A 15,339-nucleotide genomic window follows, 5' to 3' on the forward strand; every position below is an offset into this window, starting at 1 on the left:
ATGAAGCTTATCTGAAAATGGGTTATTAAACTTTTTCTCATCCCAGTTCCAAAAACGAGTGGCACAATGTGGCTCAATTTTATGGACAGCATTACACTTGGTATTTCAGACACCAATAATTTTTTTGTCACAGCTCTAACAGGCAAAGAGAAAGCATTTAGATACCTTAGGTCTTTCTGGAATATGAAAGCATACTCTTTGCCTGTAAGGGAGTTTTGGTTTCCGTGTTAACCAGAAAAGAGTTTGAAACAAAACTCGAAGTCGAATCGGATATCAGATTTGGGGGATATTGTTTGTTCGTTTAGATTCTGTCGCCGTTGTTAGCAAGCAGGACTGTTGCATTCTGTGGCTTATGTTTGGTTTGGAAATTTGTAAATATTTCCATTACTGTCCTGATTGTGGGGATACTTTCGCTATTTCTTTGGGAAAGGCGCACGAGGGCCCATTTCCGCATTTAGAGTTCGTTGGAAGCTGAATCTGTATTTTGATATCTTCTGCCAGTTTCTAATTCCCAAAATTTTTTATCGTTGCTCACACAGTATCATTGTGAGAATATCATCAATTAATCAAGGTCGTTTGGATAGGCATTAAATCTATCCTATAGAGGACATATCCCGACTATCATATCACAGAGTTCGAAAGCCATCGGTTCATTTAGCGGTAACAGAGGATAATCTGATTTTAGCCTCGATAAATCCGGCATTCTAGAAAGTAAAAGAGCTAGTGGACAAAAAAAAATTCTTGGAAGGAAGCTCTTGATAGAGATAGTGTTACATCTGACATGAGCTTCAGACGAGATCTATCGGACGTCATGTGTCACAATTGATTTGTAAGATCAGCAAAGACCAGTAAATAGAGGATACCAAGAAAAGGTAAGCAATTGAATTTTTGTCAGCTACAGAGTCAGACTTCGTCTTCTCCAATCTGCCGTTACGTATGTACATTCCAAAGTATTTGCGTCGCCACCTAAGATCATAACGCTACATATGAGTGTATCTCGGAGAATAGTCATAAGACCACTGCTCTAGGTACTATACAAAATCGGATCCTCCTTTTATCCTACTTTTAGCTTCATATCTTCTTTTTATAAACACCTAAATGTTTCTGAAGAATGTTTAATGTTGCTCGACATGATTATTATGAAATGACGGAACCTAAGCTATTTTTAAGCAAAAATTCAAAGTATTAGTTTAATTTAAAAATATACCATTATTTAATGACTGTCAAATGTTTAGCGGATAGACATTTTTTTATTAATACATTGATTATTATCAGTTTGTGTTTCTACTAGGTCAATGTTAATCAAAGTGACCTTGAATTAATTTTGTCGTGCTTTACAAATTATCATTTATTCTTTCAAGGGATCAACATAAGATCAATTTAATTAAGGATGGTCTATGTCAATTCACGATTTAAAAATTAAATTTTAAGGAATTCGCAAGAATCTAAAATCAGCAGTGCGAATATAAAATTCGCAACATGAGGCACTAGACCAGATTTATAACAAAAACAACACTTCTCATATGTTTACATATGGATCATATCATGGAATAAGTTCAGTACATGAACGAGAGAGAGGAAAGAGAGTAAATGGTCAAGAGAAGTAAGAAAAGCTTGCAAAACATGCAAGAAGAGAAAATGAAACAAACATTAAGGTAGATCGTGTTTCAATTCCATTCCAGCTCAGTTTACTCTAGCTTCTCAAACTATTAAGATCGTTCATTTTTTAGTTCGTGAATGAAATTATTATTATTTTAGTTATTTTCACCATAAAGTTAATAATAATCATTAGAGAAGCATTAGACATGATTTGTGGAATAGTTAAAAGTTGAAAAAATTGATGAAAAAGTTAAAAATTTAAGAATTTAAACAGAAATTCTTCGACAAAAATGTTCAGGTGTATTTGTTTCGAACGTTAATTGAGTCATTTATGTGTGTCGTGGTGATCTTCATCAATATTAGTGTTAAGTCTTGAGAAACAGTAGAATAATGAAACAGCAAGAGAAATAAACATAAATAAAAATAAGGAAATTGCTTAAAATATTACAATTTAGTTTTGGTGTCTATCCGATCAGAAGAAAAAATGTTTATTGAGTATCGAATTGATTAAAAAAATGAAAAATTATGCTGTTAACAATATAATAATCACTATTGAGTAACACAACAAAGTATTATAAAGATGAAAGTGTATCAAAATAGTTCAAAGTTTAGTAATGCACATCGGAAAATATATAGATCGATAGACAGAATGAAGTCTCTACGAGAAATCAGTATTGTCTTACTTTTTGGATTATTAATTAGTGTAAATGCTCTAGGTATGTGTTAACATATTTCTTTTATTGCTTCACAAATAGAATGATAATTAAATTAACTTACAACACCGTGCATGTAGATTGTTTAAAGCTATTGCTATTTTTGTATTCCCTTTTTTTTATAAACTTCTCCCCAAAATAAATGAAAGAAATAGTAAATTACAAGAAGAGAAGCCAAAACAATCCAATTATTCTGTCGTTGCTATTAGTAAACAAAAAAATTTTCTCATGCCCAGACATAAATAAATTTTGAGTCTCTAACGTACAATAAAATTTGTTACTCACATTAATTTTATTTTCCTTTTTGGAGTTAGTGTGAATATGCAATGCATCATGTAAGAATATATACGTACCATTTAGTTTTAAAAGGCGTTGCATTTGTATAGGTGAGAAAACGTAAAACATGTTTTAAAAATATTGAAGTTTTATTCCTTCCCTTCATGCTACATGTATTCTATTCTATTGCATTGCATTCTTGGTTCTTGTAAATGTACTCGCTCTCTGTCTCTCTCACAACTGAAATTTCAACTAAACAGATGTGAAAGATTTATATTTAGATCAAGACGGAAGCCCGATAATGCAAATGGATATTAAGAGTCAAATGAACTGCTGCATAAAATCATCAATCGACAAAATATAATTTTTTATTCTTTCGTTTATTTTTGTGGGTGATGAAATGATCTTCTCGATCATTTTGACTGTTAAATTAATGTTTTAGATGAAAATTTAGGATAGAATCTTATCTAAACAAACCATTGATTATATTTCGAAATAATTGGCAATGCTCTTTTTATGACTTATGAAATTTTAAACATTTAAAATTCAATAAAAATTTAAGCTTCCCGCGTTTTATGGATTTTATATCAATTTTTATGTATGATTCCTTGAGACCGAAATACGTGTTGAAACAAAAGAAACAAGTTTTCTTATTCTTTCATTCTTTTTTAATTGGATTTACCTTTTGATCTCGTTCATTTTCTCTTTATTAAAAAATTTCTTATGACTTTTTTCAAGTTTTCTTCTGTCAACTTCTATAATCTTCAATAAATCCAATGAATGCTTTAATTATTTAATCTCTTTGATTACTTCTTACATCTCACTGACTCTTTTAACATTTTAACTTGTCTTAATTCATCGATTTATGTTCCTTTTGTTAGTTTTTTATGATTATTGTTTGAATTTAACAAAAGAAAGTTAGAAATTAACATTTTAGAACCTTACAAATTCTGAAGTTCAAAACCTTACAAAAATCAAAGTTCAAAATTTAACGAAAGAATTTTCAAATCTTTTTTGTGCGTTATTTGAATGAAAATGAATTTTTGATGAAATTAAATAAAAATTTAGGTTGAAATTCATCTTAGAAAGCCATGAGCTTACATGAACGCATTCCTAAAATCCACAGACCATTAAAAGGGTTTGTAAATGAAACAAAACGTTCTAAATTCAGCTAAAAATAAATGATTAAAATAACAATCAAAACCCTTTATACTGCTACGGCATTAAACAGCGTTCTAATCATCCATAACGTCAACTTTCTATACTAATGTATTTAAAATGTAAAATGTGTTAAACACATGCACAATGAACTTTTCTACATTATTCATACAAAGCAACAATATTCTTATCTCATCGTTTTCACATGTTCACATGCATAATTAATTTATTTATTTTTTATTCAAATTCCAAATTCAGATAATTCTTTAATACGGCCACCAGTTTTTGACATACAGCCGTCAACATCGAGCACAATAGCCCATTTAAAGGGAACGAAAATTTTGCATTGTAAAGCGAGTGGTATGAACTAAAATAATATGATGTGGAAATCCAAGATTTTAATAAAATTTAAATTTTAATTAACATAATCAGGTCGTCCAAAGCCACAATATCAATGGCTTAAAAATGGAAAAGCATTAACAGAATTTAGAGATGAGGAAATTTATAAGATATCAAATGCAAAGAAAGACGATTCTGGATTTTATCAATGTCTGGCACGAAATGATGCGGGAACGATCTTCAGTGAGAAAAGTGAAGTCGTCATAGCATGTAAGACAAGATAAACATCTTTAATTTCATTCATATAGCCTAACTTAATATTTTGTAACATACAGATATGGGAAAATTTAAGAGTAACCAACATCGCACAATAAATGTCGAGTCGGGCCACGCCGTTATCTTAGATTTAGAGGAAATTGAGTCCGTTCCAAAGCCAACTGTCAGTTGGGAATTGCTTGATGGAAGCACTAGTAATGATGTTAAATATTATAAAACTAGTAAAAATCAATTAGTCGTCTTCTCAGTCGATGATTCCGATAATGGTAAAGGATTTCGAGCTCTTGCAATTAATGCACAACTTGGTACAAATGAATTAAGTCCAATTACATATTTAAGTATATCGGGTGATCCGAATGTTGATGTCGAACCTGAAATCATTATTCCATTAGAAGATAAAACAGCAATTAAAGGCAAAGAATCAGTCTTTGAGTGTGTAGCAAATGCAAGGCCACTTTATTTAATGGATACGCTATGGTTTAAAGATAAAATTCCAATTGAGAATGCAAATATAATTTTTGACTTAGGATGGAGGAATCGGACACTTATCCTCCGTTCTGTGGACATCGATTATGCTGGAGAATATTCATGTAAAGTTCAAATGAAGACTGGAGATTATAAAAGCCAAATCTCAAAAGCAATGCTGAATGTAATTGAGCCACCAACTTTTAATGCTCAAATGCAAACCGACATCGTCACAGATTATGGATCACAATTAGAAATTCCATGTGATGTCAGCGGCATACCAACACCAGTCGTTAAATGGTTCCGAAATTCTGATGAAATCAATGTCTTTAACTCAAATGAATATCATATGAAGGATGATAACACGTTGGTAATCGAAAAAGTAAACTTAATTGATTCAGCAATGTGGCAATGTTTAGCAGTAAATGATGCTGGCGAGAAATCATCATATGTTTGGATTAAAGTGAAAAGTATGTATACAGCTCAGATTCAGTCAGTATGAAATAACATAAATTTCACACACAAAAATATATATATAAATTTTGATTTTCAATGTTATCTCTAGCGGTTGATGAAAGTTTCATTATTAATTCCATTAATGCTGAGGCAAGAAGATTTAAACGTCTTGCACAGCCTCGGATAATCGGTTCGGATTCAGCAAATTTAAATGGATTCATTGATGATATAAAGAATTGTAAGAAAAAATAATGTCACGGATCTTATTTAAGAGTGAGCAGCACAAAAAATGATGTGGTAGATTTATGGAAGGTGATAGGGTGTGTTTGTGTGTGCATATACATAATTTTTGGGAATTATCTTTATTAAATCACTTAGCGTTTTTGACGGCACTAGTTTTATTTTATTTTGTGAATAGAGGCACTTGACATTTTAAGCAAATTTAGAGTTGAATAGATTCAGTCTATTCATACCCGAGTATAGCATTACTATGAAATTAGAGATTATTCAACTATTTTTATCTAGTTTGATGAGATTAGAAGCAATTTTTTCTCAAAAGAAGTAATAAACGCGAGCGGCTCAATGCGAAAAATCGCATTTTTTGACATAAAAATTGTTCAAAATCAGCCATATTGGTGTAGACAGTGCAGCATTGCAACTTTCTCTCCCGATTTTAAGTGTCTCGGAAATGATTTTGATAATCAAGAAGTTCTTTGATTGAAAATCCCCATATAACATACTTCAAGTGGATCATTTCTCTAAAAATCAGATGTGGATTCCTTGTTTTGTAGTCACTATTTAATAGACATTCCTAGAAACATCTACGAGCATCAACCCGAGTGGTCAAAATGTCGCTAGATAAAGTCATTAACAAAATATAATCTTGTCTTTATACAAGTTATAACGTATTTTTGATTCCTATACCGAACTAGTTCTAACTTACCAACGAATATCTCTTCAAATATCGGTGACAGTTGATTTCCATCGCTATTGTCTAGCTGGTTTCAATAGGCTTACGTCATTTGATATTGATCTGATATTACTTGCTTAGACAGCTACTTAGACTTATTTACTTTGCTGGCCATAAAGATCAATTGTGATCAATGGCCTCCCTCAGATGACGCTTAAAGCTGGCTCTTTCACTGGTTTCGATCTGTCAATTGCCAATACAAAATGCAATACAGTCTCTATTGACCAGCTTCCTTCCAGGAGTTTCCCAATAAAATTCAAGGAAACTCCACTTACAGTAATGTGCTACTCGGGAAATATTAAGCAAATAATCTTTACTAGCATAGATATTCATGCATTTGATTTCAAGGCAGTTCCACTTGATATACTTAAATTTTAGATCATTTAGGAACATTCCTGCTACTTAGTTTTGCCACTAAACAAGGTCACAACTAAGTCACAACATGTACAGGCTCTAATATTTCTCATCCACCAATTTCCTAATTAAAGTATCTAGCCAAAATAGCCGAAAAAAATGCGATCATTTGAATCAAAAGTCAAAACCCCGATAAACTGTAATTAATGCTGTATATACGTTAACACCCATTAATATCTTCTCAATTCTCTTTTTTGGACCCTTTCGCAATTGAAAGTATGTTTTATATCAATTAAATTGAGCATAAACAATGTAGAATTAAGTAGATGTTGTAATTACAATTTGCCTTGCTATCGTTAATTTATATGCTAAATAAGCACCCTCTAGAGCATATTATCGACACCTATTCCATTACCATATGTATTTTTATGCTGCTAAGAGATGTGACAAATTTCATTAAAAAGGCTTCTTAAACACGTGTACTGAACATTTTATAGATGCACTCTAGCTATGGTTTATTTTTATATAGAGTATATAGTCACGAATTTTATTTTCCACTTATCGCACTTTTCTTAGAAAAAAATCGATTATCTCCATGAGTTATTGCTGTACTATGAATTTTGCTTATTATCCATTTCATAATCTTGGAGCAGTGGTGGGCAACCTGCGTGTCGCGGCACCCTAATATACCAAAAATTCTTACAAATGCCATGAACCGTGTGCCACGTGCGATTTCGAGTGTAACATACCAAAGTGTGCCATGACACAAAAAAGGTTGCGCACCACTGCCTTAGAGCATTAGACAACCAAAAAAGCTATTTTAAGTGATTATAATGAGGAAATTAATCACTTTTTCCTTCCTTTATTAGCATCGTCACCGATTATGGAAATTTATCCGCAAAATATTACGACTCTCGACGGTAAAGATGTAACATTTCAATGTAAGGCAGTCGGCGCTCCATCACCTGACACACAGTGGATGTATAATGGTAAATTTTGGTCAATTTCTCGACATTCACAGATGATTCATGCATGAGATATTTCCGATTTCACAGATACAATCATCATCCAATCAACTAATCGTCTACAAATACATGAAAATGGGAATTTATTCATCTCTAATGTGCAGGAAAGTGATACAGGTTCTTATAAATGTACACGATCAAATGAGGCTGGAAGTGTAACTGGTGAAGCATTCCTGGGCGTCTTGGGTAAATTAAATTAAAACTTTATTGGACATAATTTGCATATTTAATTGATTAAATCATTTACAGTCCGTACTCAGATTACTCAACCGCCTGTAGATACGACAGTCTTGTTAGGACTTACTGCCACATTGCAATGTAAAGTCTCGAGCGACAAAAATGTAAATTATACAATTAATTGGTTCCGAGATCGTCAGTCTCAGCCAGTCACGAGTAATTCAAGATTTTCAATGAAGGAAGATGGCACGCTTGAAATTACAGCAGTGAGAGCATCCGACGTGGGATTATACACATGTCTTGTTGATTCGGCAGCTGGCAATGAATCGAGATCAGCGAAGCTTAATATCGTTGAATTGCCATTTGCACCCACGAATGTTAGAGCTATACGTATTAGTGAGCCTGACTTGCGTACAGTAAATATCTCATGGACGCCAGGATTTGATGGAAATAGTCCAATATTGAAGTATATAATTCAACGACGAGAAGTATTGGAATTAGGTATGTAAATTAGCGGCTTACTGCTACTTATTATCAATATTAATAAACTATATTCCACAACAGAAAATACCGGTCCACTTCCTGATAATCTTCAAAACTGGATAACGGAATTAAGCAATGTATCGGCAAGTGAGTCATCTGCTCAAATCTTAAACCTCAAAGCTGCAACAAACTATCAATTCCGAGTCAGTGCTGTCAATAAAGTCGGTGAAGGATATCCATCAGAGCCTAGCAATACACTCTTATTGCCACAAGAAGTTCCATCATCACCGCCAAGCTCAATTGTTGGATCAGCAAGATCATCATCAGAAATTATCACACAATGGCAGCCAGTGCCTGAAGAACATCGAAATGGTTTGATTTTGGGTTATATATTAAGATACAAATTGAATGGCTATAGAGATAGTCCATGGACATACCAAAATGTAACCAACGAAGCACAAAGAAGTTATCTAATTCAAGATCTCATTACATGGAAAGATTACATCATACAAATAGCTGCATATAATAATATGGGAGTTGGTATATACTCGGAAGGCATACGCGTAAAGACAAAAGAGTCTGTGCCTGAAGATCCACCATCAAATGTAAGAATTGAAGTTATTAATTCAACTGCAATTTTTGTTAAATGGAAGCCACCAAGTCCGCAACATATTAATGGAATAAATCAAGGATATAAGATTCAGGCATGGCAAAATGAAATGGTCGGTGATGTTATGAAGGAAGTAGCAGTTAAAACAATTAAAGTAGCACCAAATTTAATAAATCCATTAGAAGAACAAAATTGTACTGTAGCTGGTCTGGTACCTTACACATACTACAACATAACTGTCTTATGCTTCACAAATCCTGGTGATGGTGTTAAAAGCAGTCCAATACTTTTGAGGACAGAAGAAGACGTTCCTGGAGAAGTCTCAAATATGCAATTTGAAGGAGTTTCAGACAGAGAATTGACTCTTAAATGGAGTGAACCAAAGGAACAAAATGGAATCATTAAAGGCTATCAAGTTAGGTATAAGATTAAAGACTCAACAGACATGAAGCAAGTGAACTTAACAGCACATGAAAAGAGACTTCATGTCTCACAACTTAAGGCTATGACACATTATTGGTTTGAAGTTAGAGCTTGGACATCGAAAGGCAAAGGAGTTCCAAGAACTGCTGTTATTCAATCTGGAATTGAACCTGTAAATCCTGATCCACCGAAGGCACTAGCTTTATCAAATATTGAAGCATTTTCTGTAGTCATCCAGTTCAATCCTGGATTTGATGGAAACTCGTCAATCATCAATTGGATTGTTGAGGCACAAACAGCACGAAATGACTTATGGACACAAATTGATGAAATATCAGATCCAGATGCCACGACAATAACTGTTAAAGGCTTACTTCCATACACGCAATATAAATTAAGAGTTATATCTGTTAATGTCGCTGGACGTAGTAAGCCAAGTGAGCCGACAAAAGATTTCCAAACTATTCAGGCTATACCTAAACATGCTCCATATAATGTGACAGTTCGTGCAATGAGTGCGACAGAATTAAGAGTCCGATGGATTCCATTGCAAATTACAGAATGGTTTGGGAATCCAAAAGGTTACAATGTGACATATCAGTTAATTGAAAAAGACATGGAAGGCAAAGCAACGAGCGTGTTGATTGAAGATCCAACATCCAATTCCTACATTCTTAAGAATTTAGAGGAATTTTCGTTGTACGAAATTGTCGTTGCTGCTGTTAATGAAGTCGGACAATCTTCTGAAAGTAATGTAGCACTGGAAAAGACACGAGAAGCCGTTCCATCATCCGGTCCGCTAAATGTACAAGCAAATGCTACATCTTCAACAACAATTGTTGTACAATGGAGTGAAATTCCAAAGAATGCACAAAATGGTCAAATTGAGGGCTATAAAGTATTCTACGGGGCACCAGGTTATTCCACAATACCAGTAATGCAGAAAACTATACCGAATAATAAAACATTTACTGCAACGCTTACGGAACTGAAAAAGGTAAATATATTCTCAGAATATGTGACTGACTCATCGTGTCTTACAACACGCATACCTTTGCAATTTTTGTCGACATTCTTTCTTATTAACTCATTGACTTCTTTTTCCTTAAATGCAGTTTGTCGAGTATCACATACAAATATTAGCATACACGCGACTTGGCGACGGAACTTTAAGTTATCCACCTGTTCGAGCACAAACTTATGAAGACACTCCCGGTAAGCCATCAAATGTCTCATTCCCAGACGTCACCTACACAACGGCTAGAATCATCTGGGACACGCCAGAAGAAAGTAATGGTGAAATATTGGCATATAAAGTCACATACATGATGAATGAGTCAAATAAGCTTGAATTCAGTCGAGAATTCTCACCATTAGACAGAACATTTAGGGCAACGAATTTGCTAAGTGAGCATTATTATACTTTCACTGTGACTGCTCAAACGAGAGTTGGATGGGGCGTAACTGCAAGTGCCTTAGTCTTTACGACAAATAATCGAGAGCTGCCCCAAGCACCGTCGATGCCGCAAATTTCAAGGAGTCAAATTCAGGCTAATCAGAGTAAGTATCTTGTAGTGATGGTTAATCCAGTGCTTCTCAATATTTGGTCTACGATACACTACATATGCACTGTGTAGGCACATCATGCACTGTGTTGGCACACCATGCGCTGTGTCGGAACACCATGCACTGTGTAGGCACATCATGCACTGTGTTGGCACACCATGCGCTATGTCGGCACACCATGCACTGTGTCGGCACATCATGCTCTGTGTCGGCACAGTATGGACTGTGTAGGCACACCATGGACTGTGTCGGAACACTATGCATTGTTTCGGCCATGCCAAATACAGCATTCCCTTAAATACACAAATATCCTTACTAAATATCAAACTATCATTGCAGTCACATTCAGCTGGACTCCAGGCAGAGATGGATTTGCTCCACTTCGTTACTATACAGTACAATTTAAGGAAAATGAAGCAATCTGGTCAACACTTAATGAACGAATCGATCCATTCAGTACCTCATACACGATAACAAACCTTAAACCTTATACTCTATATCAATTTAGAATAAGAGCAATTAATGACATTGGACCATCACCATATAGTAAGGAAAGCATAGATGTAAGAACTTTACCTGCTGCACCAGCCGTTGCTGCCACTGGAGTTGTATTGACTCCAATAACTACAAATAGTGTTCGAGTCGAGTGGGTTCCATTAGATCGGTCAATGTGGAATGGAGATTCAGATGGTGGATATAAGATTGTTTATCAGCCAATTGACTTTATTGGATCAAAAGTATTAAATGACATTCCAAAATTAGACGTGACTGGAATTGAAAGAAATGTTACAGTTCTAAAGGATTTAACGCAGGATGTGAATTATGAGATTGTGATCTATCCATACAATAAGCAAGGATTAGGTCCCGGAAGTCCACCATTGACCGTTTATGTCGGAGAAGCAGTTCCAACTGGCGAGCCATTAAATTTTGAAGCCGTTGCTGTATCAAGTACAGAAGTACGATTAAAATGGAAAGCACCGAATCTCAATGAACAGAACGGAGATTTATTAGGATATAAAATATTTTATACAGTCATCAATTCACCACAGCCATTAGAAGAAGGTCTTAAATATGAAGAGGAAATTGAAGTTGTTCCTGCATCATACAGTTCCCATAGTTTAGTATTCCTTGATAAATATACAGAATATAAAATACAAATCTTAGCATTTAATCCAGCCGGTGATGGTCCACGTTCAAATACAATAAATGTAAGAACACTTCAAGGATTGCCAACGGCACCGACAAATTTAACATTTAGCGACATTACGATGAATAGTTTAGTTGTAAGTTGGAATCCACCACAATATAGAAATGGAGAGATTATCGGATATATCGTAACTTATGAGACGACGGAAGACAATGAGAAATTTAGCAAGCAAGTCAAGCAAAAAGTCACAGACACTCAATTGCTTGTTCAGAATTTGGAAGAAGAAGTCACATATACATTCACCGTACGTGCTCAGACTATTGACTATGGTTTGCCAATTATTGGCAACATCACAACCGGCCCACAAGAAGGAAGTCCGTTAAGTCCCACCGATCTTATGCTATCAAAAAGTATTGCATATATTAATTTACGATGGATAAATGGCCCATCTGGACGTGGTCCAATTAAAGGCTATATAATTGAATCTCAGAAACGTGACGACAAAAAATGGTCTGTAGTCATGAAATCCAATAACGGACATACCGAAGACTTGACTGTTAGCTTCCAAACCCTCCTGCCATCAACTGTATATAAATTTAGAATAAGTTCATACAATCGTTTTGGAATCTCATTGCCGACATACTCAGACGAGCCTGTATTGACGCCATCAAAGCTTTACTTAGAATATGGATATCTTCAACAAACACCTTTTTATCGTCAACAATGGTTCAGGTAAGATTTTTAAGGTTTTTGGAAATTCCGAGAATTTTTAACACATTTTGTAATCTTTGTATTGCAGTATGTCAATCGCATGTGTAGGAACGATCGTAATTATAATGGTTATAGCTGTTTTATGTGTAAAGAGTAAGAGCGAGCATTACAAACGTAAGTTATGGGAGATTTCATGAACTTAATTAGCTTATTAAGTAAGAAATTTAAAATTTCAGAAGAAGCACAAAAAACTCTCGAGGAATCGATTGCAATGTCTGTAGATGAACGACAAGAACTTGCTTTAGAATTGTATAGATCACGTCATGGACTAACAAATGCAGCAGCTAATACAAATACAATTGGTACAATAGGTAGAAGTAAAGGAGGTGCAATAACAAAGAAATCATCATCAAGTAATTCAGCTACGTTGGGTAGAAGTCCGCCTCGACCATCGCCAGCTTCTGTGGCATATCATAGCGATGAGGAGAGTCTGAAGTGCTATGAGGAAGAGGATAGTAGTGTGACTGAAAAGCCATCGGAGATTAGTAGTTCAGAGTCACAGGTAAGATTTAAATGAATAGTAAATTAGGGTTGGCAATTAATAGACAGCAGCTGTAATAACAATTCGAAATGAGTACAGAATAGTCTTGACCTGTACAGCATAAAGTGTTCAATGGGGCACCGCAACGTCGCCATTCTAATGATAAGATGCAATGAGGCCATGTCAGCATCGTGATAGCTAATTTTGATCTTTTTTTAAAGCAAAAAATGCGATTCGCCTCATTGTGTCACTCGGGCGATCAAGTCAAGGGTGGCAAGAGGATTTACGCAAAATATCGGGACATTTTGAGGTTCCGGGACACAGCAGCAAGGTAGAAAAGTACAGCAGCGTCCCTAGAAAAATAAAGCAGATGCCTGACCTAATCAAGTCTCGGTTACAAAATTTGAGCTGATTATTGTGGATTTTGTGGATCTTTCCAGAAACACCAGACATTTTTTGGATCCCGAGCGGCACATGTAGATCATTAGGGTCACGTTTATTTACCTTATTAACTAAAAATTACGTGGACGGTACCTTGAAGTCTGTTTTTGGCTCTTTTTGATGTTGACAATTGAAAATTTGCCGCAGTGTGCCGCTCGAAGATCACTCAAGTATAGTTGACTTGACAAGACATACAATTTGACCCTAACAGACAATGAGCATGCTTTCATGGTACAGTAATACCACAACGATACCTAAAACTGCTCTCTTTGTCTCCTTGGGTGATAATTTACGATGCCTCAAGTCTTGAGCTCATTATGTGTATGATAAATGCCCAGATTTACAAAACAGAAATGACACGATTAATTTCCAAGAAGCTGCTGTAAAAATTAATTACCAACTCGAAACTCATTCCCATCTCATTCATTCACATTACTTAATCACTAAAATAAAATCTCGTTCCAGCACTCTGAAAGCGAAAATGAAAGCATACATTCCGATGTTCACTCATTCGTGAATCATTATGCTAATATTAATAATACATTACGTCAGTCATGGAAGCGTCAGCATATAAAGACGCAATATTCAAGCTACACAGACTCAGAGCCTGAAGGAAGTACTGTTATGAGTTTAAATGGAGGGCAGATTATTATGAATAATATGGCTAGAAGTCGAGCACCGTTGCCAGGATTCTCATCATTTGTTTAGGAATTAAATTAAAGAATTTTTTGTCATAATTCATGTAAATTTGTGATATTTAAAAACATTAAGTGCTTACTTACTTAAAATCCTTTTTAACGCTTTAGTATTAGAATTTACTTTCCAAAATTTTAATTAATTTTTGCTATTTAATGTCCAAAAATTACTTTGGGTACTACTTAAATGAATTGACTGAAAAACAATTTGTAGAAAATTTAGAAATTTTTACAAATTTTAAATATTTTTTATATAAAAAAAGGTAAAAACACCACAACGAATTAGCGTGTTCTATAGAATTAGTTTATTTCATAACAAAAATTAAGATTAATATCTGTCTTTTAATTAAGATACAATTGTGAGGTGTAGAATTGTTTGGAACAAAATTTGATGAATTTTTGAGCTGAATTGGTTTTATTAAGAGTTGCAAAATTAGGTGCTTGTGACAGGCAAGGGCAACAGATCTGTCACAGGCATTGCCTGTTCGCAGGCAAATACAAGTTGCCTGTTCACAAGCAGTTTCTGTCACAGACAACACACAGATTGCAACTCTGGTTTTATTTCGAGCAGGACAAAGTGTTACCTTCAGCACCATACTTACTTACTTACTTGCTGGAACCATGTTCCGACTTGGAGCCTAAGTTATTACAAAACACTTTTTATCGAACTGGCCACACTTTCCACCTGACCAGAGGTCGAAGTCGGTGTTAGTCGACTATAGTCGACTAAAGTTTGTTTAGTCGACTAAAGCCGACTAAAAAATTTCTGAATTTTCTTATCGACTATAGTCGACTAAAACCGGCTAAAGCCGACTAAAGCCGCGACTAAGATCGATTAAAATGAAATTCTTACCTGAAGTATATGGAATTTCATATAAAAATTCCTTTTTTTTTTAATTTCCAACAAGCTTAAG

General features: G+C 34.7%; 1 protein-coding gene across 2 annotated transcripts; it reads left to right on the plus strand.

Annotated features, from left to right (window-relative positions):
* The first annotated feature begins 1,728 nt into the window (after nucleotides 1-1,728).
* sdk (sidekick cell adhesion molecule) lies at nucleotides 1,729-15,189 on the plus strand. 2 transcript variants are annotated; one of them, XM_070653438.1, is made up of 13 exons: nucleotides 1,729-2,315; nucleotides 4,005-4,106; nucleotides 4,179-4,355; nucleotides 4,421-5,296; nucleotides 7,476-7,595; nucleotides 7,662-7,817; nucleotides 7,881-8,309; nucleotides 8,373-10,321; nucleotides 10,440-10,884; nucleotides 11,230-12,769; nucleotides 12,837-12,922; nucleotides 12,985-13,310; nucleotides 14,196-15,189. In XM_070653438.1, the coding sequence occupies exons 1-13, from the start codon at nucleotides 2,180-2,182 to the stop codon at nucleotides 14,436-14,438; spliced, it is 6,585 nt and encodes a 2,194-aa protein (XP_070509539.1). In that variant the 5' UTR covers nucleotides 1,729-2,179; the 3' UTR covers nucleotides 14,439-15,189. The 2 variants fall into 2 exon arrangements, with proteins under 2 accessions (XP_070509539.1, XP_070509540.1); XM_070653439.1 differs by lacking the exons at nucleotides 1,729-2,315; nucleotides 4,005-4,106; nucleotides 4,179-4,355; nucleotides 4,421-5,296 and adding an exon at nucleotides 5,327-5,520.
* Nucleotides 15,190-15,339: the final 150 nt, after the last annotated feature.

The sequence above is a fragment of the Chironomus tepperi genome, unplaced genomic scaffold, assembly GCF_022539635.2.
Source record: "Chironomus tepperi strain 1889 unplaced genomic scaffold, CSIRO-AGI_Ctep_v1 contig_68, whole genome shotgun sequence".
Taxonomy (NCBI): domain Eukaryota; kingdom Metazoa; phylum Arthropoda; class Insecta; order Diptera; family Chironomidae; genus Chironomus; species Chironomus tepperi.

What these genes read in the sequence shown, in the direction of transcription:
- sdk (XM_070653438.1), top strand. Translation starts at nt 2,180, where the DNA reads ATGAAAGTGTATCAAAATAGTTCAAAGTTTAGTAATGCACATCGGAAA. An exon ending in CGCTTACGGAACTGAAAAAG is followed by an intron (nt 10,322 to 10,439) that starts GTAAATATATTC and finishes CCTTAAATGCAG; the next exon opens with TTTGTCGAGTATCACATACA. An exon ending in TATCGTCAACAATGGTTCAG is followed by an intron (nt 12,770 to 12,836) that starts GTAAGATTTTTA and finishes TTTGTATTGCAG; the next exon opens with TATGTCAATCGCATGTGTAG.